Source organism: Numida meleagris, chromosome 4 (assembly GCF_002078875.1).
Source record: "Numida meleagris isolate 19003 breed g44 Domestic line chromosome 4, NumMel1.0, whole genome shotgun sequence".
NCBI lineage: Eukaryota > Metazoa > Chordata > Aves > Galliformes > Numididae > Numida > Numida meleagris.
Window position 1 is genome coordinate 41,978,366 of NC_034412.1, and position 26,759 is coordinate 42,005,124.

Below are 26,759 nucleotides of genomic sequence, written 5' to 3' on the forward strand. Positions count from 1 at the left end.
ACAGTAACGCTGTCTGATGAAGAAAATTCTCAGCTTAAAAAACACAATTTTTCAACACAGTCACCACAATTAGCTATACGTTTCCACTAGCAATGAACAGGAGCCTGTATGCTGCGCTTGTAAAAATCTGCACCAGTGGAGATGACCCATTGTCACCACCTCTGAAACGCACCACCTACCGCCTCACTGTGCTCGCATCCACTGTCTGGTCTCCATAAATGTTCAGCGAGTTTTGATGAATGTCAGCAGCTGCCACTTTTTCTGTATGGAGGAATTTAGTTCCACACCTTTGCTTCGTATGCAGTTCCGTGTCAGTCACCGATCTGTCAGACTGCCCCTCTGCTGCCATCCATTGCGCGGCAATAAAATGTAATGGGATATTGTTGGGAAGGTTCAACCTCTGCTGCCATACCACCAACATCTGCCTCTGATGTCATGGGCCAATATAATAAAATAGAAGGCATTACTTTTGGAGCAGCCTTTGCAGTATAGGATATATTTATCACCGAACAAAAGTATGCCTTGTTTTTATGAGAAATTTCAAATGGAATGTTTTGGAGAATGGTTATTAGAAAATGTTACCAAAAGATTTTCACAACATATATTCAAGACAGATTTCAGTTAGTCAACTGAAAGTGCTAAAATCAATGTTAATTAGGCTTGAAGAAAATGAAAATAAAATAAATTCAAGTGTTTTAAGGAGAAGGCAAGATGAAGATGGAAATGAAATACCGTTCTTCATTTTCTGCACCTGGTATTTTTCTCTTGGTAGTTTGTAGGTGAAGTGATTTAATTCAGTGTTATGAGTGAGAAAACACTTTAAACGTATCTTTTTTGAAAAACATATTATGCCTATAGCCTGGATTATGATCTTATGACACACCTTGAAATGGATTTAGCACTCCCACTTTTAAAGATGCGTTAAGACACTTTTCAAATCCTTAAAAGCAGAGTCTGCAGGTTGAAGCTAGTGCTATCAACACTATCTGTATATATACCTGAAACTTCCAGGAGGGGGAATTCTCCTAAGAAACATTTTACGTGACTGGTTTAAGCTCGTAATGTTTTCTGTTTTCAGATATAAATCCTCTTGTAATGAAGAGAAAGTAGCGGTAGTTTTGATATCAGGTATCTGCTCTAAAATAATATTTTTAAGCTACATCCAAATCCTATGCAAAAAGTACTCCTTCGTGAAAACCCAGAAAAGCTGAATTCTAATAGATGTCCTAGTATTTCACTTTAACTCGTAATGTTGGTCATTATGTCAAAACAGATCAGGAAACACATCTGAGATTGTAAAAAAATATTGTATTATGTACATTGCACGAAAAATGTTCATGACACTGGTCTTTTTTTAGTGCCTCCAGTCCCACCGCTGTAAGAGCACTGCTACAGGTAAGGGTTGGTGGGATCAAGGGCTGTTATTATTAGAGCAAAGATTGCTCGGTCTTTGTTAAAATAACACCCATATTGACAAATTATATAGAGTTGGAAAACTGCATCTAATTTCCATATAAACTGTCGTTACTTTTTCAAGCAACATCACAGAATAAAAAAAAATAAAAATTAAAAAAATAATTACTTCTAGGGTCAGGCACTCTTATGCAGGATATTGTCACAGTTCCAGCTCCAGATCTGGTACCAGTGATGTACATCACGGAGAATTTTCTCCGCTGCCAGCAATGGAGTTAAATGAGTAAATGAACTTAACTCTTTTCCAAGTTCATTTAGTAAAAACGTGCCCACGTAAATGAGTGGTTCAACTCCAGGTAGCCAGAGGCACCACTGTAGACAAGATTTTTAGTTCCTCCGCTGCAGGATTTTCTTTACAAGTGTGCAGATTCAAGTGCTTTCACTTCTCTTGACAACCTGCCTATCTGTTATATTATTGCCATTGCTTTCCCTCAGGCTCTGCCAAGAAGTTTGCACTTGCAGCTTGATCAAATTACATGCCTTCCCTTGATGTGAACATGTAAAACACCATTGTGCCTGGCTCTGGAAGAGATGACAAATTAGAGAACATCCCTTATTTACGTCACTGATCTGAATCCAGTCTAAGCCACTAGTGACTGACTGTCATCCCTAAATAACCTGTGTGAAACAACAGAGAGTCTTAATCATTTAAATTTTATAAATGAAATATTTCTTCGACACAATCAAGGAAAGCCTGAAAATTCACATATGGTGTAGTTGAGCTGCAGCTGAGCTTCAGTGGAAAGGGAAAATATTTCCAACAGATGCTAAACTGTAAGGCAGCACTTGATTGACAGCGGCATCTCGAAACAACTGAGGAGCAGAGATTGCTCCTCCTTGTATTTTAATTCACCAAATGGCATTTAGTTCTTCTCCCAGTCACCATTATGATGGTAATGTTAGTACTGATTAGGTACCTAAACACAACAGCGATAATCACAGTAATGATACTACATAACAAATAGCAAAGGTAATAATTTACATAAAATAAAAAGTACTATTACCAATTACCTCTAATAATGAGAAATTGAGGAGTAGCTCAGCAAATCTATGCTAATAATACTCCTCTCCGGCACTTCTAGAAGCTCTAGGAAGGGAAATAGAGGCATTGAATTTCAGTGGCTTTTTATATCAGGGTTTCAAGTAAGACTCTCAACTCTAATCACACGCATCAGCTGTGCCTTAAAAATACAGTTAAGATGAAGCTTGAGATCTTGTTTGAATGATTTAGCGTGCTCGTATCAAAACATAAGCAAACTGCCCTTTCAGACAAGTAAAGCTGCGATCTGCTTTAATTGTGTTTCTGAACTTGTTGTCTGTGATACCAAAATTCGTGCATGCCTGCTCATTTTATGCTGGGTAATGACTTTTGTCAGTCTTATGCATATTGATCCCTGAATTTTTTTCCGCCAGTACGATTACATGTAGGGTATGGTGTTATTGTTATTTGAAGGGCAGAGTTTAATCAATATCATTCCGTTAAAATAGAAGTGCTGTCCAGAATTCCTGAAGATTGATGTCATTTCACATTAAAGTTAATCAACCTGATAAGATTAATAATCTTTGATCACATAGAATTCTCCGAGCTAATTCATTATGTAAATGAAATATTTAATACTGGCACATAATTTCTTTGAACGCATATCGTCTGGGACATCATAGAAGATAATGGATCATAATCTTGTGAAGAAAGGTATCAGAGTTTTTGCCAAAGTTAGAACTCTCTGGAAACTTTCAGAAATCTTTTTGGTCTCAATAGCAATTTATGAAATGTAGTTGAAAGTACAGGTAGAAGAGTTATTAACTTGTGTAACTCAGGAATGTTTAAGTTAAACTTATCTATATTGCATTTAAGTTTGGTTTCTGCAGTATTTCTTTTACAATTTCTGCTTGACTTATCTCTTAAAAATATTGCTGCATTATTTACTATAATGCTTAAACTTATCTCATATTACAGATACATTTTTTGTGTGTTTGATAAATCAGCATTCAGAGTAGGAAGCACTTCACTTGACCGTGTTTGTGATATCAGATTGTTGATATGGTGCAAAAAAATGAAATGTGCTGTTCTCATTAACAGCGGTGGGAACTGAATTTTCAAAGCAGAGAGGAGAACTCTCCTCTTGTATTAGCTCTGCAGGCCAGCTCACACCTACTGCTAATAGAATTCCATCTGTGTTATCTACCAGCTTTCAATCTCTCTTACAAGTAATCTGGCATTTGACTTTTCTATTCAATAGCACCAACAGCATGTCAGAGCATTATAAACTATGCAATTTTGGTTAAAACCAAAATATCATGAGACAGGATGTTTGATGTAGTACTTTGCACTATATGCAGTGCGTGTGAATAGAACTTATGCGAATGACGACTTAAGTCAGATTCATGGGAGATAATTGGTACTGGAAGTTAGCGAGGTCAGTATCACCACTATCGAGGTGTACAGGAATCACAGGAGTGATTTAGCGGGGTCAGCTCAGGACTGAATTTGTTAACTAAGGATGTCACAAACTTCTAGAGAGGCAGAACATTTTGGTTCAAAAGAGAGCTCTGGATACTCATTTTGATCTGTTCCATTTGAAACTTAGGCCTGCAATTACCTAATCAAGTACTTGTGTTGCTTCACTATTTCCAACATTCTGCTTCTTTCAAATTGTGATAGGCATATAAGATATATATTATAAGATTGTATTACTAGCATCCTAATGAGGCGAGGTAGCTAATCTATCCCAATTTAGAGAATGGGATTTCAGATCCTAACTTAAAGCCCACTGAAATTGTTGGAATGCCTCAATATGCATTCTGTACAAAGCAAAATGATGTAATTGTTGGGAACAGTCAACAGGGATTGACCATCAGTTTTTCTTTGGCAATGAGACTCCTGTATGTTGGACAGCATTAAGAGAGTATGTGAAGAAAAACACAGTGTATGTTCTTTTCTTAATTTTTTTTTCTTTTTCTTTCTTTCTTTTTTCTTTTAATTTTTTTTTTCTTTAAATCTTGTCGTTACCATTGTGGTTTAACCTGGAAAGCAACTAAACACCACATAGCCTTTTGCTTTCCCTCCCCTACTACTGGTAGGATGGGTGAGAGAATCAGGATTAAAAAAATTTAGGACTCATAGGTTGAGATAAAAACTATTTACTAAGACAGGAAAAGAAGAGGAAGAAAAAGAATAGTTATTATAACTGTATATATGTGCATGTGTGTATCTGTATATGTTGTCTATATTGTGCTAAAGTTCTCACCAGCGCTGATGATGGGCAACTGAATAGCTCTTCTTATGTGAACACTGCATCAAGGAAGATATGAAGGACTTACATTCCTCATAGATACGTGGGCTTAAAAAGCACAATAAAGGGAAATTTATTCGTCTCATCACAGCTGTCAACATTTTACCTTTGACTATATATAGTTTAAGAGGTTCATTATATTCCTGCGGTTTCAAAAGTAGGAGCGTGAAGTGGAAAGGGAGAGGTGATTCTTTAATGCGACACTGATGGTAAAGTACCCTTTCAAGTTTAGGACAGGTCATAAAAAGGCAAACCGTGATCAAAGGGGATAATGAAGATTTATGAAAAGTTACTGAGCTTTCATTGAGTTAATTGGATCCAGAACTGCTTGGCCAGGACCCTGTCTATCTTTTGTGTCCTGCCTTGAGGGTTTTTTGTGCTTGAGATGGAGCGGTGGGAAGCTCTTCATCACCATAGATTTCTCTAACAGCGATCCCATAGGGGACTATAGACAGTGAAAGACAAGACTTTTCTGTGCTACAGAAGAGGCTTCATGTTCATTTTAGTACTTCATTAAAGACATGTGATGGTAGCTTCATTACAGAAAAAATCCTCAATCTGCTATCAATTTCAGCTTAGTTTGCCTAGTTTCCTTGGGCTTATGGGCTTTGCTGTATTAACGTAACGAATTGAGCAAGAAAAAACTGTAAACCATATTAACTTAAATCTGTTAGCCATAAATCTTAAGAAGGTAGCTGATATGTCAGCAGTAAGATTTAGGAACAGGTCTGTGAGAACTAGCCAGTTTACACATTGTGCAACATGGCTCTGAGCCACAAGGGTTTTGTGTTGTGTTTATTTATCAGGGCATTTGATACACTTGCAGATGAACTCAGACCGTACAGATCGCTGCAGACACAATGAGTTTTACTATTCTAATGACATGCAGTGTATTTTCTGTCATCTTCTGTTTTTTGGATTATATTTTTTCTCACATGGTTTTGCACTGTTGCAGAGAAAGTGAATTTGAAGTACAGCAAATGCATCTGCTTGGCATAAGACCAAAAGGAGATCTGAGAAGCCTGATATTAAACCGTAGATTTTAGAATTGCAGGTCTTGTGCTGTAATAATTCAAGGTTTTATAAAAGTTTTAACACAAAGTGTTCAGGAGAGAGCTCCTCTGTATTCCAACTATTCCTACCCTTTGTCTTCCCACTGCACGCCAGTTATTTCCCATGGAATTTTGTACTTCTTGCTTATGATCTCATTTCCTAAGTTCTAAGGTTTTACTTATGCTCTTTGTCTTAGTGCCGGGACTGAGTTGCAGAGATTAAAACCAATATGTGACTCCAAAATTAATATTTGCAGATTTTAACTTGATTCCACCCAGCTTTGTAGTCTGTAAGTACTGCCAGAACTTCTGGTTGCTAGTCCCACAGCACAGCCCGGGGCTGGAGATCTGCGTTGGTGGCTTGAAGTCATGCGTCACAGCTTGCCTTTCCTCCTTGGCTAAATATTCCGTGCTACGTAAATGTGCCGAGGCTGTACCACAGATTCCTTTCCTATAGATGGTCTGAGAGAGAGTTTAATGTATTGAATCCAAAAAGTTGAACCCTCAAGTGATGGTCTGAGGATCTGTCATATTCTGGTTTTGCCGAATCCTGTACCTAGACGATACAAACAAATTACCAGAAAAGAAGGCGGTTCATTCTACGAGATAATTTATTTGCAGTGATTTTTTCGACCAGATCCCTTAAGAATTTGAGTAATACAAAATAAAAATGGGCTGAGCATTCACGCCTGAAAGGTCTAATCCAAAGATGACTGCAGTCGCTAGACTCTCATCAAGATTCTTGGGTTTCTTGGATCGAGGATATGAGTGAAAGGTTTAGCTGTTTGGGAAATTATTTTAAAATGAAATTACTATATTAGCGACTGTTTGTCGGGTTGCAGAAGTTGCTTTGTCTTTTGTTTTTCTACATTTAAGGAAAGGCGCGGTGTTGTTTTTAAGGTGTTAATTCAGATGATGTTTTGCACCTAGGATTGATTTCAAAGTGGGAGAATTTGAGACGGGAGAAATTACATATTACTGAGTCAAACCTGCCTTAGAGAAGACAAGTTTGTCTCGCACAAGGAGACATTTTTTTCTTCGGTAGTTTACATGAGAACTCTGTGCTCTACCAAGCAAGGGGAAAAAAAAAAGGACAAAGAACTTTTTGCTTTAAAGAAAAACATCCTCACCAGACATTCAAGGAATTGTTTCATCAAAGAAACCAAATCCACGAAACAGTGTTGTTGGGGTTTTTTGCACTGATTAGTAGCAAGACATTATCTAATCTGCCAGAAACAGCTTCATGAAGTCTATGGATATTTTCAGATTTTCAGTGCTAGAACTGAAAATAAATAAAATAAATAAAAGTGCTTTTTGCGGTATTGATCCAAAATTATGTCCAAGAAGCCTGTTAAAACCTGAGATTCTAATTCTGCTCTTTGGAACTATGAATTTAAGACTTCTGTCCTATTCTGTCCAAAAAGTGCAGATTAGCAGGATTTTAAACCCTGTGTAATGCAGATTTTACTAACATGATTTAGCACCTGGGTGGTAGAACAGTTATAATGTGAAAACAGAAAATGGAGTTGTCCATCTATCTCGAAAATGTTTCGGCCAGCATACGCAAGCTATTTACAAAGTATTGGTTTCTCTGCTGGATTGAGCTTCCTGTTCCATACAGTGTTCAAAGTAGGTCATGGCACCTTTATGGGTTTCTTTGTTTTGGTTTTGGTTGTTTGGGTTTTTTTAATATTCATTATATTCTTTTCTACAATAGTCCTTTTGAAAAGAGCTAGAAAAGTGTTGCCCTAGTTTAAAGTAATTAATTAATTAATTTATATCTGCATCTGAGGCCAAACCTGGAATGTTTCCAAACAGAAACTGTAAAGCAAGTGGAACAATGGTAGGATGGGAACTTAGGAGAGGAAGTTATGCTAGACTGTTGATTAGTGTGTTATCACTTAAAAATAGATTTATAGCATTTCCAAGGTGCAGTACTACTAGGAAATTACAAAATGACCAATTTATTTGAATTCCAGCTTTCACAATTCTAATGTGATGTATGTAGAAGTTATGACAGAGTTTATTATACTCTGAACAGACGTCTGACATAGAAAACTTCAGCACGTGTAATTCAAATTGCTATTATCAAACACACGAAAGAAAAGGATGTTTTGTAGCACAAATCATTGGATGACCTTAATAACTACTGATTAAGCCTCCTTCTATGTTACCTATATGCTAATACGTCAATCTATGCTATGATTCTGTGTTCCAGCAGCTATTTTTTATGAGGTGCGGTTACATTAACCTTTAGGCAAAATAGCTTGTTTTCCTTTCTAATATTTTTGTCAACCATCTTCAAGAAACAGCTGTCACTGGTAAAACTGGCAGTAAACTAAAAGAGGAGTTGTCTACTGTAAAGCAATCTGGCTTAATTGATAAACTGGGATTGGAAGGATCAGAGGCTAATAGAAAAAGAGGATTGCTTGGATGGAAGACACAGACAGGAATTGTTTGGATGAAAGAGACATTTTAAAAACTGAATTTTTTTCTTCACTCTACTTGGAGAAGTTTGCTTTCCCATTTCAAGGGCATCAACCACCCAAGAAGCATGCAGATATACCCTGGACTGGTTATTTTGCCTTGATGCTCAGGCAGCACAACCTTCAGAGAAAAAGGGCCGTCCTTCACATCTCGTTTAGATTATGCATGGCATCTCACCGTTGACTGAATGAAAACATGGATCATGCTCTTCCTGTCTTCCCCTAATTCTTGGTTTCATTAGCCATGCTGACTTTTGCATAATGAAATCTGCAAAGATTTTCCTTTCTCAGGAATGTAGTAATTTGCAGTGACACAAAAGCTATTCCTCATAAAGACTCTTTTCTCTCCTGTTGCCAGTGTTTAGCCACTAAAGTGTCGGCCACTCAAAACTCAAAGAACTGTTTTTGCTGCAGCTTGTGACTCTTGCTTTTCATTGTCTCACTGGGCACCATCACCAAGCAGTCTGGTTCCATCTTCTCTGTAATTTTCCCTCCATTTGCAGCTACAGTTAGCAATTAAGATTCTCCTTCATCTCCTCCTCTGTAGGGTGAATAAATCTAGCCTTTTACTAGCTGCAGTCTTGCTAGTGCAGCCCTGGCTACAGGAGTGCAGACAATGAGAAAAGCCTGGCTAAAGTCAAGCCAACTGCCATCCGCCAATCCAGTCCTTCTCGTCGTAGAAAGCTATGAGGAAGATGAAGTGTGCTTTGGCCAGGAAATCTGCCAACTTTTCTTTAGCGCCATCCTATCCATCACATATTATGAGATGCTGCTCAAAGGGATTTCTTTTCCCTTTTTCAAAGGGATTTTTTTTTTAGGGGGAACGATTGTTTACGAGGGCGGATAGCGATAGGATGAGGGGGAATGGTTTTAAACTGAGACAGGGGATATTTAGGTTAGATATTAGGAGGAAGTTTTTCACACAGAGGGTGATGATGCAATGGAACAGGTTGCCCGGGGAGGTTGTGGATGCCCTGTCCCTGGAGGCATTCAAGGCCAGGCTGGACGTGCCTCTGGGCAGCCTGGTCTAGTGGTTGGCAATCCTGCACTCAGCAGGGGGCTTGAGACTAGATGATCTTTGAGGTCCTTTTCAACCCAGGCCATTCTGTGATTCTATGATTGTTTGATAGTCCCCCAAAGGAACAGAGGCTAGGTCTACCATTCTGCTTTGCTGAGTCCTCTTTCTCATTCTTTTTTTGAAGATGGATGTGATGTTTACTTTCTTCCAGTTATCGTGATCTTTCAAGATCAGAGAACATAGCTTTGCAATGACATCCAGATAAATCACATGCAGTCCTGTGTACTTTTTGGCTTGTTTAAGCATCTCCTCATGGATTTTCCTGTAGCGTGGATAGCAGTTCGTTTCCCCAGACACTGCTGCTGGATGCAGGAGCTGGAAGGCCTGGAAGGAGACCTTGCCAGTAAAGATTCAGGCAAAGAATTGCCTGTTGAGCAGTGACGTTGTATTTTCCATAGCCTTCCGCATACATGGGGAGCCCCGCTTCCAGTCCTCCACATCCCTTCGTATCCTTAAATCTCCTAAATGAATGTAACTTCACCATTCAATTTCTGCCTGCTTTCTGTAGATAGCTGTCAGTGTACTAATTATCAGTTCTAATGTGCTCTCTCCAAAAGTACCAATCGTTGTGTTTTGGATTGTTGTGTTTCGGATTGTGTTTTTTGCATCCTGGCTTGTATCAGGAATGGTGTGGTGAGCAGGACTAGGGAAGTAATCCTGCCCCTGTACTCAGCACTGGTGAGGCCTCACCTCAAGTACTGTGTTCAGTTTTGGGCACCCCAGTACAGGAAGGACAGACAGGAGGTGCTGGAGCAGGTCCAAAGAAGGGCAATAAAGCTGGTGAAGGGCTTGGAAAATATGCCCTATGAGGAGCAACTAAAGGAACTGGGGCTGTTTAGTCTGGGGAAGAGGAGACTGAGGGGAGACCTCATTGCTCTCTTCAAATACCTGAAAGGTGATGGCAGTGAGAGTGGCACTGGTCTCTTCTCAATGGTGAAAGTTGACAGGACAAGGAGAAATGGCCTCAAGTTGCACCAGGGGAGGTTTCATTTGGATATCAGGAAAAGCTTCTTTACAGAAAGGGTTGTTAAGCACTGGAGCAGGCTCCCCAGGGAGGTGGTTGGGTCACCTCCCCTGAATGTGTTTAAAAACCGTTTGGATGTGGTGCTCGGGGATGTGATTTAGCGGTGGGTTGTTAGAGCAGTATGGTTAGGTTGCGGTTGGACTTGATGATCTTGAAGGTCCTTTCCAACCTGAGCAATTCTGTGATTCGGTCTAGAGGTTAGCAGTCTTGGAAAGCAATCCCACTGTGGTGCTGAGCTTGAAGAGATCATCTTCTGGTCTCTGTCAGTCTGGCTATTCTGTGTAAGGAGCTGGTATTTATCGAGGCCATGGTTTTACCTTCCCTGTCTTCTTGGCTTTTTGGTTAGCTTTATTTTGTTTTACAACTCCTTTTTGACCTATCTCCATCATAAGTAATCTATTATAACAAAGGACAGTCAGGCCTGTAGGGAAAAAGGTTATTTCTTTTATAAGACCGAATAATACAGTTGGCGGAAAAACAAGAAAGCTTTTTGTCTCAAAGGACTTTCATTAGTTTTCTGAGCCCAAAGCCTGTTCTCTCCCAGACTATATCTCTTGGTCTAATAAAAGTTATTACTTCTCTGTACTAGCCTAGCTTGTTTATAGAATTACACCAGCACAGCTACAATGACGCTTCTATATGAGCAGGGAGACAGAAGAAGCCCACATGATACAAAATAACATGTATGTGTTTGAGATATATGTTCAGTATAGTTAGACTGAGCATAGCTATAATTAGCACAGAAATAGATTGGCTTGATGAGAGAATTTGTTCAAAAGAGATGTGCCCCCATCTGCAACGGCTATCTGGAGGTGGGAGTAGAAGATGCCAATGGATTAAAGATGGGAATAGGTAGGTTGGAGTGGCTTAAACCATCAGAGAAATAGCACGTAATAGTAACTGTGAAATACTACTGAGCTACTTAGCTACTAAAGTGAGATAATTGTGATACCTGTTAGCTGTGAGAGAAGGGCATTATTGAATGTATCATATTTTAACGCATTGTTTGTAGTATTCTGACTTCTGAAAGAATCACAGAATTGTAGGGGTTGGAAGGGACTGGTGGAGATCATCTAGACAACACTCCCCACCCCCTCCGCTAAAGCAGGTTCCCTAGAGCAGGTTACACAGGAAAGCGTCCGGGCAGGTTTTGAATATCTCCGGAGAAGGAGACTTCACGGCATCTCTGGACAGCTTGTTTTTGGTGCTCTGTCACCCTCAATTTTCTCATGTTCATATGAAGTTCCCGTGTTTCAGTTTCTACCCGTTACCTCTCGTCCTGTTGCTGGGCACCATTGGAAAGAGCCTGGCTCCATGCGCTTGATACCTGCCCTTTAGATATTTATAAGGACCGATAAGATCCCCCCTCAGTCTTCTTTTTTCCAGGCTGAACAGTTCCAGTCTCTCAGCTTTTCCTCACACGGGAGGTGCTCCAGGCCCCTCATCATCTTTGCAGCTCTCCACTAGACTCGCTCTCAAAGTTCCCCATCTTTGCTCAATTGAGGAGCCCAGAACCGGACGCAGTACTCCAGGTGCAGCCTCACCAGTGAAGAATAGATGGGGAGGATAACCTTCCTCTACCTTTCAAATCTGTGTTTTTATCCTTTTACTATTATTATTTTCAGTTTAAATATAGGATAGACTGGTTTGGGTATGTTTGGGTGCAAGGGGCTTGGACTTACCGCTGCTTGTTTGTCTAAGGACTTACTCAATGTTGGGTGTTCAAGAACTTCAAATATGCTACAAACTCAGAATGGCATCTACTTTGAGTAGGACTATCATATCCTGTGTAATGCTTATACTGAGTTACTACTAACACTGTCTTTCGTAACTATGTAAATTGTATTTTCTTGGGTTCTAAAAGTGAAGTACTGAACTGATAATTGTAGATGTTGATGCTAGAAACCTGGTAGTCCAGTCATGAGACAGAAATGTTCTGTAAGGGCAATGTGTCCTGACAAACAAATCGATGAAATTTTCTGATTATTGAATGCTCTGGAGAAACTGCCTGTAATCTCCGTAAGAGCAGCTATTAGAGGATATTATGCCGTGAATAAATTTGTATATGAAAAATAGATGAATTATTCACTTAGTTTTATTGCATCTTCCGTAGAAGCATTTTACTTTTCCTCTACCAATACAAATTCTCAGTTTAATGAGAGTTTTTATGCAATGAATGGAAGCTGAGCATAAACCCCAGGTGTTGTACTAAAAATGGAGACCTACTCAGGAACTATTCTAGGAAGAAATATAGTCGTTTTCACAGGTGTAGAGATAGGGTGGGATCCTCGACTAGACTAATGGGGATTATTTTCTTTAAAATATTCCGAGTTTTTCCAACCAAGAATCTAGCCTCAAGTGCCTTATACTCAGGTTCACGATAGCAAAATACGATTGCATATTAGGAGTACAATGAAAGGAAGGTAAGATGAATAATACATTGCTACCATCAACGCAGTCAATGAAAGTGTCGAAAGCATTTTAATCGGAACTAATACTGATGGGCTAATAATTTGCCTTTTTCTCTGCTTTAGACAACGGATAGACATCACACCACGTAATAGGCTCTTTTGATTTCTTATTTTCTCTTCAGCCTGAAGTAGTGGGCTTACAGCGTATTACCAAGGGTAGTAGAAATAAAGGTTAGTTTGCCAGTGAAATTGTAAAATGCCATAATGTTTAAAAAATAATAACTTGCAGAAGTTTGTGTTGTCGTCTCAAGCGACAGTAAGACTTTCTTCTTCTTTCTGAGTTTATCTAAACCAGTAAAATTTTCTGTCACCATTACACCAAGGTGAATACTCAGATGAGCATAGTCCAGAGTCAGCTGTCAAGCAAGCACTCAGCCCTGAAAATAGTTGTACCTTCTCTAGCATGGCGGTTAACTCTACGCTCTACAGACTGACGATTATCAGCATCCGCAGTGAAAATCTTGGAGCGTACACTGGGAGGCAACATAACAGTACCCCCAGGTTGTTGAAAAAGAGGCCTCTGGTATTCCGTTCATAGGCTGTATCAAGTATTTGAAGAGAGAATATTATTTTTAAGTCATCTTTCCAGTAATTTCTCCTTTCAAGTAATTTATCTCTGCTCTTCAAAAGGAGCTTAACATTCTTCGTCAAACTAGGCTGTGATCTGACATACAGTTGGACTGTGCAGAGACGTAGAGCATTCTTAAACATTTTCAATTGCTCAGTAACTGGTCATACCAGGGTAACAGCCCAGTAGCTATCAGCCAGGTGACGTGAATAGAGTAGAACTGAAACTCAGGGAAAAATGAGAACAAAGCGTTTGATCTTACTGACATATCTAATGGTAATTGCAATTGGAGTACAAAGCTTTGTTAAACAGGTTTCTCTACTGATGCATAAGGTGACAAAATTCCTACTTCAGATGTCTTACAGTCATATCAAGTGGGTGCTGCTGAGAGTGGGAAGCAGCGAGTGATCCAGTCTAGTACAGTAGCTGTAATGTGCCTAAGAAGATAAGTTGAGTCCAATTATTGATTTGATAATGTAATCATAAGATAGGCATTTCTCCCTTCTTGAAACTAGTAGATTCTTTCAAATGGAACGATGGTTCTTAAATTGATATTATCCCTTGAAATTAAATCCTAGAAACATGGTAGCGGTGAGCAGAGTAGAACTACTTAGCTGGCTAAATAATCACTGCTATATATGCCACAACATGTTCTTAGAAGGAGCCATGCAGTATTAATTCAACTAAAACATTTCAACGGCTTAAAGTTTTCAGGTTCTTTGAACAATTTCAGCATTTTGCATGGTAACTGGAATCTAGTGTGGGAATATATTCTACTAGGTCATATAATTCCCATCCTTTTCAACTTAGATTTATCATGTGTTTGTCTAGTTTTAATTACTAAGGTATATTACTAATCTATTTTTGTGGCAAATTCTGGTGTCATTAAAGCAGTGATTTTCATTTGTAATAAAATGTTTTTCACTGATTTAGCTACCGTAGAGAGGGCTTATTACAGGTGTCAAATTATCTTTCGAGCTATGTTGTATTTTTTTTCACACAGATTCTTTATTTAGGCCTTCAAGTATTTCACGACGTATTATTTGCCATTTAAAAGTTTATGATAGGCAGTCTGTTCTGTCAAACTTATTTACTGTAATACGTGCAAATGCTTACATTGTATGAAGCAATTAATTTGTAAAATCATGCTCAGGTGAACCATTTTGCTCTGTAGAGGAGTCTATTAAAAATGTTTTTGTCTTTGTAGCCAAAACTCAGGGTTTTCCTATCCCAAGGTCCTTAACCTTCCAGTTTGGTCCGACTGAAGGATAAAGCAAAGCAACTGTCTTTGTTAGCACTTCTCAAGGACTTCTTAGAAGCTTTCTGTCTAATTGCCAGAGTATCACTTTTTAGACATCTGAGTAATGGTCTGCCTCCCCAGTGTTATTTTATTGTTTTGGTTTTATTTTTCAATAGTAAATAACAAACGTGGAAATGTTTGGCTTTTTTGCAAAAAGGTGTCTTGGATGTGTCAGAACTTGCTGCTAGCCCATCTAGCTGGGCTCTGGCTACTTTTAGGCAAAGCACTGATTAGCAGTAAATACAGTGAGTTCCAAACTTGCCTTAAACAGTGCGTGTTGTGCAATGCACGGCAGTGTAATGTCAGCATTTTAATAGCTTGTTTGTTGTGTACTTCAGCTCTCAGTTGTGAATGCTGTCCACTGCTGGTAAGAAAGACTGTGCAATCAGAATTACGCTTTTCCTGGTGGCCACATGCCTCTGAGGTCATTGAGGGCATCATCAGAAGGCCATAGGTCTTACTTGGAGACAGACTTTCTTATAGGTAATTATGCCTTGTGGTACATGAAAGAAAAGAAGCTGACTGTATTTTCTGTGCTGAAGGTTAGTGCTGTTAGCTAGAGAGGAAACTGCTTTTGATTCTTATCAGTTTAACGTTTGGTTATCAGTGTAATAGTTCGGTCAGGGGCTTCAGCAAAGAAGTAAGTACATAAATAATTTCAGTAATGGTTTATTGATGCTAAAAAGGCCTGTGCGTTTGGAGCTGACATCATCTGGAAGAGGAGATATTGGAAAAGATTATCTGGACCCCATGGTGAGACAGATCCCTGGTATGAGACAGTGCCAAAACCCTAACCCTGAAGGTCTGCCTGCGCTCAGTGCTCCTGGCACCTGCCTGACGTTTGGTACTCTGGCTGAACACGTCTGCTCCCATTACTATTACTCCCAAAACATATGCTTTCATAACCCTGGTTGTTGGCCACAACCGTCTCCTCAAATTCACACCTAGCCTTTCTGTTTGTGGCCTGAAAACAACCTTTAGAAGAAGAAGGTGATACTTCCTTTAAAGAATAGTGAAGAGACTGCCTGTTTGCTGTGGGCTTTATCCACCCAGCGCATTTACCTGATCCAAGCTGATGCTTGGTATAGGTACTCTGCTCAATCACTGCTGCGCCAAAGCTTTTTGTTCCTTTGATTACTAAGAAAGCTGCTCTGTGTTGAGGGGGTGGGGAAAAAAAAGCACTCCACAGACTTATTTTCTTTACCGCCAACTTCTCAAAAAAATACGATCAAATGCTTCGGTTGTAATACTTCGTCCATAATGCACTGCAAATTGGTGACATTAGCCATACACCCTGTGAGCGTGGGTTATACTGGAATACTGTTTTCTAACATATCAGTGACAGAATGTTCTTTGATTTACTAGCCAGCATCGAGCTAGCAAGCCAGCGACATATCCAACTTAGTAAGCCTCTTTTTTTTCTGCGAACAGTAAAAATAAATCCTGGATTTTAGGAATGGAGTATTGTTCTGTGTGTAAGCAAAGATTGTTTTAATCTCTGCATATCTCAATTAAGCATTGCAGGAACCTGGAGAATGGGAGGAAAGCAGTTTACCATCTATTGCTATGGTTGTTGTGCTGCCATTTTTGTTCTCTCTAGCAAGAAACTTGAAAGCTATTTTGCAATAGCAGCTTATTTTGGTTTCCCTTTTTCACCAAAGGTCTTCTTTCTTTAGGCATTCTTCAGGAGTGTTTTGATACGTGTGCGTAAATATAGAAGTGAGTTAAGCTGGCAAAAGTTTCATGTGAATTTCTTGTTCTCCATCAGCTCTGTGTGTGTGTGTGTGTGTGTGAGAGCATATACACATTATTTTTTGGTCTGTATTGATGCTTAGTGAGCAGGTGTTTTGTGGTTCGCGTCCCTAGGAATCATACTGCGCTGGCATGTATGAGTAAGAGATGTAGGAACAGGAGATCACATCTTTCTTTGTGCTACATTTGAGAAGGAGCTGACAAATTTTTCTGTGCTGCATAGAATGCAAACTACTTTAAAGTGGCATAAGTCTGAACAGCTTCTAGACAGGTACAAATATGCTTTAAGATAGGTATGTCATCCATACCAGGCAGTGGTGCGTGTTCTCACACTACCTCTGTACTTAATCCTTTGTCTCTCACATTGGTAATGAGAATTGAACGTGTCTGAGAAGACAGTGAGTTGCATGTACTCTTTGGAACAAAAGTAGTATAATTTCAGCCTTTCTGCAGCCTCATATTTGGCAGGCGGAAGGAGTGTTTTCATGCCGGTACATGGTAGTCTTTTGTAATTGTTTTTTTTTTTGTCTGTCTTATTCTGTATCTCATGCTGAAGAACTACGTAGCAATGTCAAACGTGCTAAGCATATATTTATAAATAAGATAGTTCTCTCTTGAAGGTTTTCAGATCGTATATTTTCATGGTATGTACATTCTAAGAGTATTTGCCACGCTTTACCGACTCCTGCGAAGGCAACTCTTTTTTTTTTGTGCCTCATGATAAGCAATGCAGGAGTACTACGCAGGGAGCATTGATTAGCTGGGTATACAAATATGTCTGCTTGTGAATAAGCAGTGATGGGAGTATTGCTTCATTTAAAATCCTTTCTAAAATAATCCTTTTCCAAAGGAAAGGGAAGATTTCCGTGTCATACCTGAAAAGATTACAATTCGTAACATTTTGCGTCATATGAAAAGATAATCAGATGTAGTTCATCGTGCAAGCAGTGGTATGATAACCCCCTTTATACTTCAAATGTAGGTCTAAAGAGGTACCACTAAGATCAGTTTGGATGTTCTGTACCCTCAGTGGGCCCTGTGCATACTTAAATACATAGCTCCTCGTCAGCCTTCTTTAATATAAGCACAGATTTCTTTAGTACACAGGTCTGTACTACTGGGGTTATTCAGAACCTGGGCTGGAGCCTTTCTTTTTCCTCACAGCTGGGAGAGCGATGAAGCTAATGCACAATTCAGAACTGACTCCCAGACCGGTAATTCGGTAGTTAGATTCAAAGGGAGATTTTCATTGTCAGACAGAAAAATCCTAGGTGCTTCTCATCATGCCTGGTCACCAAGCTGACTGCAATGCAGAGCAGAGATATCCAAGTCACTCGGTGCCAGCAGCGTTCTATTATGGAAGCTAAATGTTCAGATCTGCCCAGTTTGCTCTGTACTGAAGGATTCCCTTCTGTGGTCTATTGGACTGGGCTTGTTCACAGTCCTGCTCCGTAAACCCTCTTCTCTCTATGTGAAATGGTGTCGGGTTTGTCCTATGATATTGCAGTTTTGATTTATTTACAGTGCACTGCCCCCAGAATTTTTGAGTCCTGTAACAGTGCAAATACATCCCACTTTGTCATGCCCTTGCTGAGAAATCAAATCCCCAGAAAGCACCTTAGTGAGCTGAAGGAAAAGCTGTGAGTCCACTGAATGTTCATATGCTACCAGGAAATTGATGAGAAGCTGTAACGTGCATTGCACGTCTTGCTGTTTTCAGTAGAGGGAGATTCGTGCAGTTCAGTGGAAAATAGTATTTCTCATTGTTTGCTGCTGATGAGGTTTGATCAAAGGTTTTTCAGCAATGCCAAAATTCTAAAAGTCACGGTCTAATGTAAGCTGAGAGCTTTCCTCTTTGACTTCATAATGATGCAGGGATGCACCAGCATAGAATGGACAAAGTTCAATTGTAAATTTATTTACTTCTTTTTTGTTTTATTTAGAACTTGCATGATTTGGATAAAAGTCTTCCGTATCAACTTTTAAAATTTTTAATGGGAAAGAATTTGTAATTTCCAATTAAAAATCAAAGCGAATGTATTTAAACTGCCCACAAACCTGAACTTAGTTCGTATTTTCAATTTCCCTGGACTAATCCAGATATCAACAAGCAAACTTTCCATGTAATATGAAAGCGATATTAATGAATTTTACTCTGGCAGCATGAAGACATGTTGGGGGAAGATTAATGCTTTCCCTCTTTGGGAGGGGGGAGGTTGTAGTAATGCCATTTTAAGTTACTTTCTATCGCCTGATAAACTATAATGAGGTGGTAACATTATCTCCAGACAGCAAAAAAAAACCTGTTAGGAAAAAAAAAAAACATAGTGTTAAAGTAGATGTTAGATTTAATGACTAGTATCTTATCTTCAGTGAAGTTTCTTTATCCTTCCCATCTCTTCCTGTGGACTATGTTTTCTGGGCGATACACTGCCAAGTCGGGTCGCACGATGATGTGTGGGTGGTCACTGGCCTCTCTACAGCTGTTGACCGAAAACTCCAGCTGCCAGAAATCAGACTGTGCCAGCCATTACATTCTTACCTCAATTTTCAGCAAATAGAGAGCAGAACCCACATCTTTACAGAGGTCATGTTACCATTCAAAAAATGTCTGAACATACTAGAAGCTCATAAGCATGTGTTTTCTCAGTGATATGGGCAGTGGCATAGGACTAAACGAAGAAGGACTGATGCTCTCACCGTGAATGCTTGGTGACATGGCAATCCCCAGGCACCACTGGGATTTCCAGGGGAGCTTTTACTGGCAATCCACGGTGGATCCACCATACAGCAAAGGGGTGATATCTAGGTCAAAGAAGAGGCTCTTTTGAGTGTTTGACTTTCCCCGAAATACAGAAGCAGTGGGAAAGAGATTGCTGTCCGATCCCTTTTTATCCTTGTTTGGGTCTTTGAGGAAAAGGTGAAATAAGTATGTCAGGGAAAAGGAGTGAAAAAAATTTGAAAGGTGAAAGCGAGAAGGGCCATACTTTAATGTTTTTAATTAAGTCCTATATCCCTCGTAGAACAAGTGGAGGAGCAGGAGGCGAGGGGAAGTTTCCTGGGAGAGGGGACTACCTGAGAGAAAAGGAGGTTCAAGGGCTAAAGAGAAAGAAGGGGCACAAAGTGATTGAAAGGTAAACCAAAGCAGGATGTAGTGAAAGCGAGAAGAAGCCTAGGTCCCTTTACCAACCCAAGAGAAAATCTATGTCCCTCTACCGATCTGAAAAGGGCACAGGAAACATCAGAGAAGATCAAGGGAAAGAAAAGCAAAGAAGAAAGTGCACTGGAAGTATACAGAGAAATTGCAGGAGAAATTGCAGTACAGGAAAGAGCAAGATAACCATAGATTAAGGAGCTGCTGGGAGAGTACTGGATTCACATAGTGGACTGGAGAAGGAAAACAGGTGTTTTCCAAAGATAAAAGAGAAGACAATTAGTAGTGGGAAATGATGGATTAAAACCACCAAATTTCAAATGAAAGGAAAAGCAGTAATAGAGCAAATAAACTAGAGATGAAGGGTGTAAGTGAGGGAGCTTTGGAATGACACCACTAGCTCAGGGAAATGGTTCATTATCTCGGAGATGCAGTGGTTTACTATGCTTTCCAAAAGTCCATTAGAGTTCCTCTGGAAACTTGGCCTAAGCGCTGAGCTGTGCTTCATGAATGGACTTCATGGTGTGAGAACAGTTAAGCAGCGCATGCTTTTTTCTCCCTATATTTCTCAGTGGTGTAAAACGTCCAATTATAACTTCTGGCACCGGTCTGGGTGCATGAGGCCTTGAGAAAATGCTAAGTGAAGAGCTGGAAGGAAAACAAACAGCACATTACCAGCAGGTAGATTTCCATTAGCTTCTTTCTTTCTTTTCAAAAAGCTGAGGAAATTTGGGCAGGCTCCAAAGTGAAGCATTTTATTAACTGTGTTATTTGATCGTGTGCTTTGGCTTTGAGGAAAAAAAAATCTGTACTTAGGTCATTTGCACTCGCCTATGATAGGTTAATAAAACAAACAGAACACTTTGAGCTTTGAGCGCTGCAGTTATGTTCCTTAAGGCTCTGGCTTTAAAACTGAACGCGTGCGCTCACATGCTCCTAAGATATCTTGAAAACAGCAGAGTGAGTCTAGGGGCGAGTCATTCCTTCGATTCCAGAGACGAATTAAAGCAATAAAACGTTCTATAAAAAGTAATTAATGGAATGCACAGAACTATATAGCTTCCTGACACAGAATTTAGGTATTACAAGTGCTGCTATACATTATACAATTTGTTAAACAGAGTATTTTCTATTGATTCTAACAACTTATTATTTGCTGACTATTACCTAAGCTCTAGTGAAGGGTGAAGTTAAACACAGCCTTCCAGAACACCAGGTTTATTAGGAAATGGTTGTGGAGAGCAAAACCAGTCCTTGCTTTTTTATTGGTCCCAGGATTACCAGAAGATTGGTTAACCCATGGCCGTCAGACATTTTACAGATGTGGCTGACCAGACATTAGGCACTTGCCAGGGAGCTGAACTAAAAGGACTTTGCATGGGTTAAAGAGTGTCTCCCTCATCTTTTTGTTGCTGACAGTATCAGAACAACAACCGGAACGTGTATTTTTTGGCTTTTCTGCTGTGATTCGGTCTCTGATTTCTCAGTTACTTGGATATATTAAATCCCAACTGAGACAAGAGTTGTAGCGGAAATGCTAAGTCACGGTCTGAAACAGTGATTGTGCACCTGGTGGGAAGGCAGGGCCAACCCCGAGGAGCTCAGGTGCAAGCAATGCGCCTGAGTGACTGGAAGGGGTGGAGCCAGGATCCACCCCTTCCCAGACCTCATTTCAGGGCTGGCAGTAGAGGTGAGGGTATCTCACTGGAGATCCCTGCCTACCCCAGGCCTTCAAAAGGTAAGCAGGTTTTCTTGCTTTGTTTCTGCATTCGTGGCTGCTACATTCGGGCTTGTCCTCATTTGCTGCAGCCTTGGAGTGTGCCACCCTGCTCTTGTTGCTATACTTACCATCACATTATAGCCTTTCAGCATTGGAAGAGTCATCAGGTGTATTCTGTACGAAACTATCTTCATGCTCTCCTCCATGAATTTTGCTGAAACTGGTGTCCTAGCAAACGTTGTGAATGCTGAATCTGCCCACTGCACAATGACAACAAAAAAATTTCTTCACAATTTTTCTGTTGTGTATCCTGTTTCTCAGTCTTCCCGGAACACCTGGGGTTTAGAATCTCAGTTACGTGCAGTCTCATGAGAGGTTCGTGACATCTCTTCAATTTGTTTGAATTCACTCTATTTTGGAATGGAGCAGGGTGTTCTTAATGCATATTTCTTCTACTGGAGTCTTAACTCAGGAAAAGTCAGTTCCTACAGCAGGTTGGACCCAGGTGAAAACTGAGAAGGGAATTTCTGAAGAGCATACCAGTACTGCAGGCAAGGTGGACGGTGTTTGCACAGGCGACCAGCTCTCATGTGAGCCTCTATTGGAGCAGCTCATTAAAAATGCTCTGTGGAGAGCGTTGCTTCTGCAAATGTTTTCTCAGACTGTTTGTAGTAAAACCACTGTCTTGTGAGCTGTTTGTTTGTTTTTTAAGGAGACCAAGGAAATTGAGGAAAAGGGAGTGATACTACTCTTGGCGTCCTAATTGATTCCGGTTGCATGTGTAATGATGTTTTACCTTCCAGATTTCCTTTGTAGCTTTTCCGGAGTGTTTTCTACTCCGTTGTTGTAGTGTTGCTGTGTACATGCAATCTGAGTTCAGAGGTGGTTGCGTTGCAGTTCTGGATTAACTGCTTCATCTGTATTTTCTATGTTAGTTTAGCTAGTAGAACACCGTAAGATCTCAAGAACCATCAGCGCGTACAAATAATGCATTCGTTCCCATACGCTCATTTCAGTTCTAACGTGCATCTGTTGTGAACTGTGATCACACCAGCCCAGCAAATTTTTCTCGATTAATTGACAAACTTTAAAACTGTACGTCACTCTGCCAGAAAAAGTGAAAGCTCAGAGCTGCTCACGAGAGTTCTCTGATTTCATATGGAATATTTGTATTGTGTGTTTGTATGTGGAAGCTGGAGAAGAAAATCTGCCTGTAAGCTCTGTCTCACAGGCATTATAGACTTTAGTGTTCCGAGTTCTGTATAAATCTGTGCCTGGAAATTGGAAATATACATAATATAGATTTTGGCTATTTTAATATTGATTGCAAATTGCAGGCCTTCAGTAGTGCGTACTTCATAGTGGCAAAAATTTCTGCTAACGAAGGGCCTCTGTTAAGGAGGTCAAATTGTTGCCTCTGCCAGTGAAAAAGCGGAGGCAAACCCTCGCTAGCAATGATAGTAGCAGGGATAACAAGTTGGGAAGTGGGATGAGATTGGAAATTAAAAAGCAAAGGAAGCAGCACGTTGACAGCTTTTTCATCTTCATCATTTTGTATCAGAATGGAGTGGAGTAAATGCTGTCATTAAAATAGTAAAAATTTCATCTGAAGTACAAAGCAGTATAAATAGCTAAAGAAGACAAGTGCTGCGCTCAGTAGTCGTTCGTATTGTTCTACCCAAATCAACCTGAATTAATGTAAGATTCTGCTAGTGCCGAATCTAGTCTCTCATTTCAACTACCAGAGACAGAGCAAAAGAAGGGCGCAAATGTAGCAGCAGATTTTTTGCGGAAACAGCGAGGAGAGAGGTAGAGCTGCAGAGGAAGCCTCACACCACCCCTCACCTTGCTGTTTCAGCGAAAAGTAGTGTTTGCTTTAGCTGCAATGACATGCTCAACTTGTCATCAATAAATGTTGATTCATTTTTGCCTAATAACTGTAAGCAGCTCCCACTCAAAATCAATTCCAACTTTACTGGTAAGGCACTGCGCATTTGTCTCCATCATGACTATGCCACATAAAGGAACAAGTGAACTGGAAATTAAATGAACAATAATTGAAAATAAAATGCGTCATCTTAAAGGAAAATTAGTGTTCTGCTAAATTTGTAGCAGTCAATTAGTTGTGTTTTTTACCTTATAGTTAGAAAGGTCTGAGCTAAAAACTTCATTATATAAACATGTACTTGTTGATGTACATAATTAAAGATGAACTTTAGCCTCAAAAGTATACGAAGGCTCTTCAGAAACTTCATGCTGTTTTAAATCTGGCAAAAACAATACAGTATGTGTGGTAATTAGACTTTCAGCACATTTGGATATGGTAGTTGGAACCAAGCTCTAATTAGTTTCTTGATGTGACTGAGAATGACAGTCTCTGAAATAATGTAGTGTACTTTTATTCTGGACTTAATGTTGTTTTCAATATTTTAAATACGGAAAATGTAGACAATCGCTTGCTTTGCTTTATAGTATGGCAGTGATTTATCCCACGCAGTGTATGGTGCATATGCATAAAATACGTTCACTGTGCACGATTACTGGTAACACACTTCAGCAGTTAAGTTTTTCGTCTCAAGCTGTTGGACAGCTTGGGATGAGGATCTGGAACGTCAGCAATCGCTCAGTACTACTGTGAGAGCTAGGAATGCTGTAGAGGAGGTACTGAGGAAGCAGAGCTGGATCCAAAGTCCGCTGAAGTCAGTTGTTGTCCTTCTGTTGGTTTTTCTGTTTGGTTAGTGCAGGTATTTTCAGAGGCCAGGTGATTTTTTTTTTTTTGCAGTGAATTCTGAAGATGAAACCAGTAATGCTTGTACATGTGATGACGGACGAGTGGACAGTTGGTTTATTTCTCTGTACCCAAAATGATCATCTATTGTCATGTAAGAATGTAGTAAAGTTTTGCTTTCAGAGAAAATAAATTCCAGTTCAGTAAATTCAGATTAAAAAGATACTAGTCTTAGAGATATCCCTGAGCAAAAGCATCTGTCCGTAGAAACCTGGCAGATACTGGGGCACCCGGGAAAATATCTCACAACTGAATTCCTTTCCCTGCGCTATCTGTCACCATCCTTTCTCAGTACTGTGGTGTGCTCGCGTCTCTTTTCCTTAGTCATTTTTAAATGGGATCTTTATCCTGGCTAGAAAATCACTGCCGTTTCATTATCAATGAGTAATATAAGTTTTAATTAAATCTGGTTAATTCCTTTCGTTAGGGTCCCACTGGCAATGACAGGCTGGAGCAGAGAGCGTATTGAAATTATGGTAGCTATTATGTCTCCAATTAGTGTATCAGTCGAAGTCAAGTGAAAGTATTTTTAGAGCCTTATGGCATTTCAAATATTTTCTATTAATTCGGAAGCCCTCCCTGAGCTCTGCAAAAGCAGTACGTATTCCTCTAAACACGGTGCTGTCATCCATTACGCTCTGGTATTTAGAGGCACAAACTGATATCCTTAATTACTTCATTTGGAATTTGGAGATAAATCCACGCGCAAACCCTTCTCCGACTTTCTGTCCCATTGATTCTACGAGGTACTCTGTGTTTTTCTTTGCTCCTGCTTGAAGCTGCCTAAGAGGAATGACCGGTTTTACGGGCAATGTGGAGACAACCTGTGCTTTCTGTTTCAGCTCAGCTGCTGGAATCCCGTCACTGGGCTGAATGGGTCACTAACGGACAGGAAGTTGGAGAATAACATGCGAGGAGTGGTTCTGCGCGTGGTGACCGTGCTGGTAAGCAGAGATCTTCACCATTTTGCACTAGGAGCAATGTATATTTTTTGCCTTATCATCTTTTCAGGGAGTAAATGGAAAGGATTTTTATTAGGTACAACATTTTACCCATTTTTACTAAGAACTTAGTCAACAAACAAGCGTCTAATTTCTGCCTGTCAGTAGCAGAGCTAGGGAGTGATTTCCACCCAAATTATTTGAAAAAGCAAAAATAAAAAAAAAAACAGGACGCTTCATTTCAGCACGTGGACCGAATTCATTAAAACCCTTTTTTTCCACAGGCGCATACTAAATTAGATAATGCAACCATACAAGCTGAGAAAGGTAACTTCGAATGCCCTGTCAGCTGAAGTTACCTAGCTGAAACTGTAAACGATTCCTCACGTGTAGCTACTTGTAGCCTTACTACTGCCATGCCGAATTGAGTGCAGTCTGACTCAAATTGTTGCACTGCCTCTACGTTAACAATAAAGACAAAAGGCAGACGTGCAAAGTTCAGCATGCATCACGTGCCAGTTCGGGCTCCTCTCCTCACATGATGTGATCACATTCCTGCTTTGGTTTTAATGACAGTTTTAAAGTGCAACTAGTGAAAACACTATTACTCTGAATTCAACTTTGTTAAAATCCTCTAATTTGTTGTTGTTCAAACTGACTCATCTTTGACGTAGAGTGTGCAATGAAGGCAGTACATGGGGAAGATGGGGATGTCTCGTATTGGCTTCATAACAGAAACAATGGTTTAAACTGTAGAGCTTTGCATGTCTGCAAGTGCAATCTGGACAAAATCATCTGTGAACTACGCTACAAACTGAGGGTCATTGAGTTTTATTCCGTAAAGATGAGAGGCGAGGAGTTTGTAAGCTATGCACCAATCTTTTTCTGGATTCCTCCAACCTTTGGATGTCCACAGGTGTTGCTGCCACCCCGGCATTTCTTGGTCTTCCATTTGGTCTTAGAAAAATCTGGTTAGTAAAGACACTGACAGGAATTTCATTAAGACCTATTTGTTTTAGAGCAATTTTCAAAGGAAAATTGCTGTTTAGATAAGTCCATTGATGTTATGAAATGGAATACATCTTTTAAATTATAGTTGGGTCAAAAGGTAGTTTCTATGAAATCAGCAGAACTCGGAGGGCTGCTCCAAAAGTAATGCCTCCTATTTTACTATGTTGCCCCACGACATGAGACGTGGATGTTGGTGGCATGGAGTAGAGGTTGAACCTTCCCACCAGTATTCCCTTATATTTTGTTGCCGTGTGACAGATGGCAGCGGAGGGGCAGTCTGACGAAATTGTCTGACGTGGAAGTGTGTGTGAAGCGAAGGTGTGTCGATAGATACCTTCCTGTTGGGGGGAAAAAAGAAATTGCACCCGCTGACATTCTTCAATGCTTACTAAACATTTATGGATGGTGGATGTGAACACAGTGATGTGGTGGGTGCTGCATTACAGCAATGGTGACAGGAACAGCGGGTCGCCCCACCAGTGCAGATTATTCTGAGCACAGCACGCAGGCTCTTGTTATTGCTGGTGAAAATGCATAGCTAATTGTGGTGACTGTGTTGAAAAATAGTGTTTTGTAGCTGCGAATTTCCTCTATCAAATAGTGTTGTTGTGCTCTTTGTATCTGTTGTAGTTTCTGTGGACGTTTCTG

At 39.9% G+C, this 26,759-nt stretch overlaps 1 protein-coding gene across 1 annotated transcript in view; it reads left to right on the top strand.

Annotated features, from left to right (window-relative positions):
- GRID2 (glutamate ionotropic receptor delta type subunit 2) overlaps positions 1–26,759 on the top strand; it is a 695,511-nt gene that overhangs the window by 525,869 nt on the left and 142,883 nt on the right. Inside the window, exon 9 of the mRNA XM_021396235.1 lies at positions 25,002–25,103. Within this exon, the coding sequence (XP_021251910.1) occupies positions 25,002–25,103 (102 nt within the window). The remainder of the gene's footprint in view (positions 1–25,001; positions 25,104–26,759) is intronic.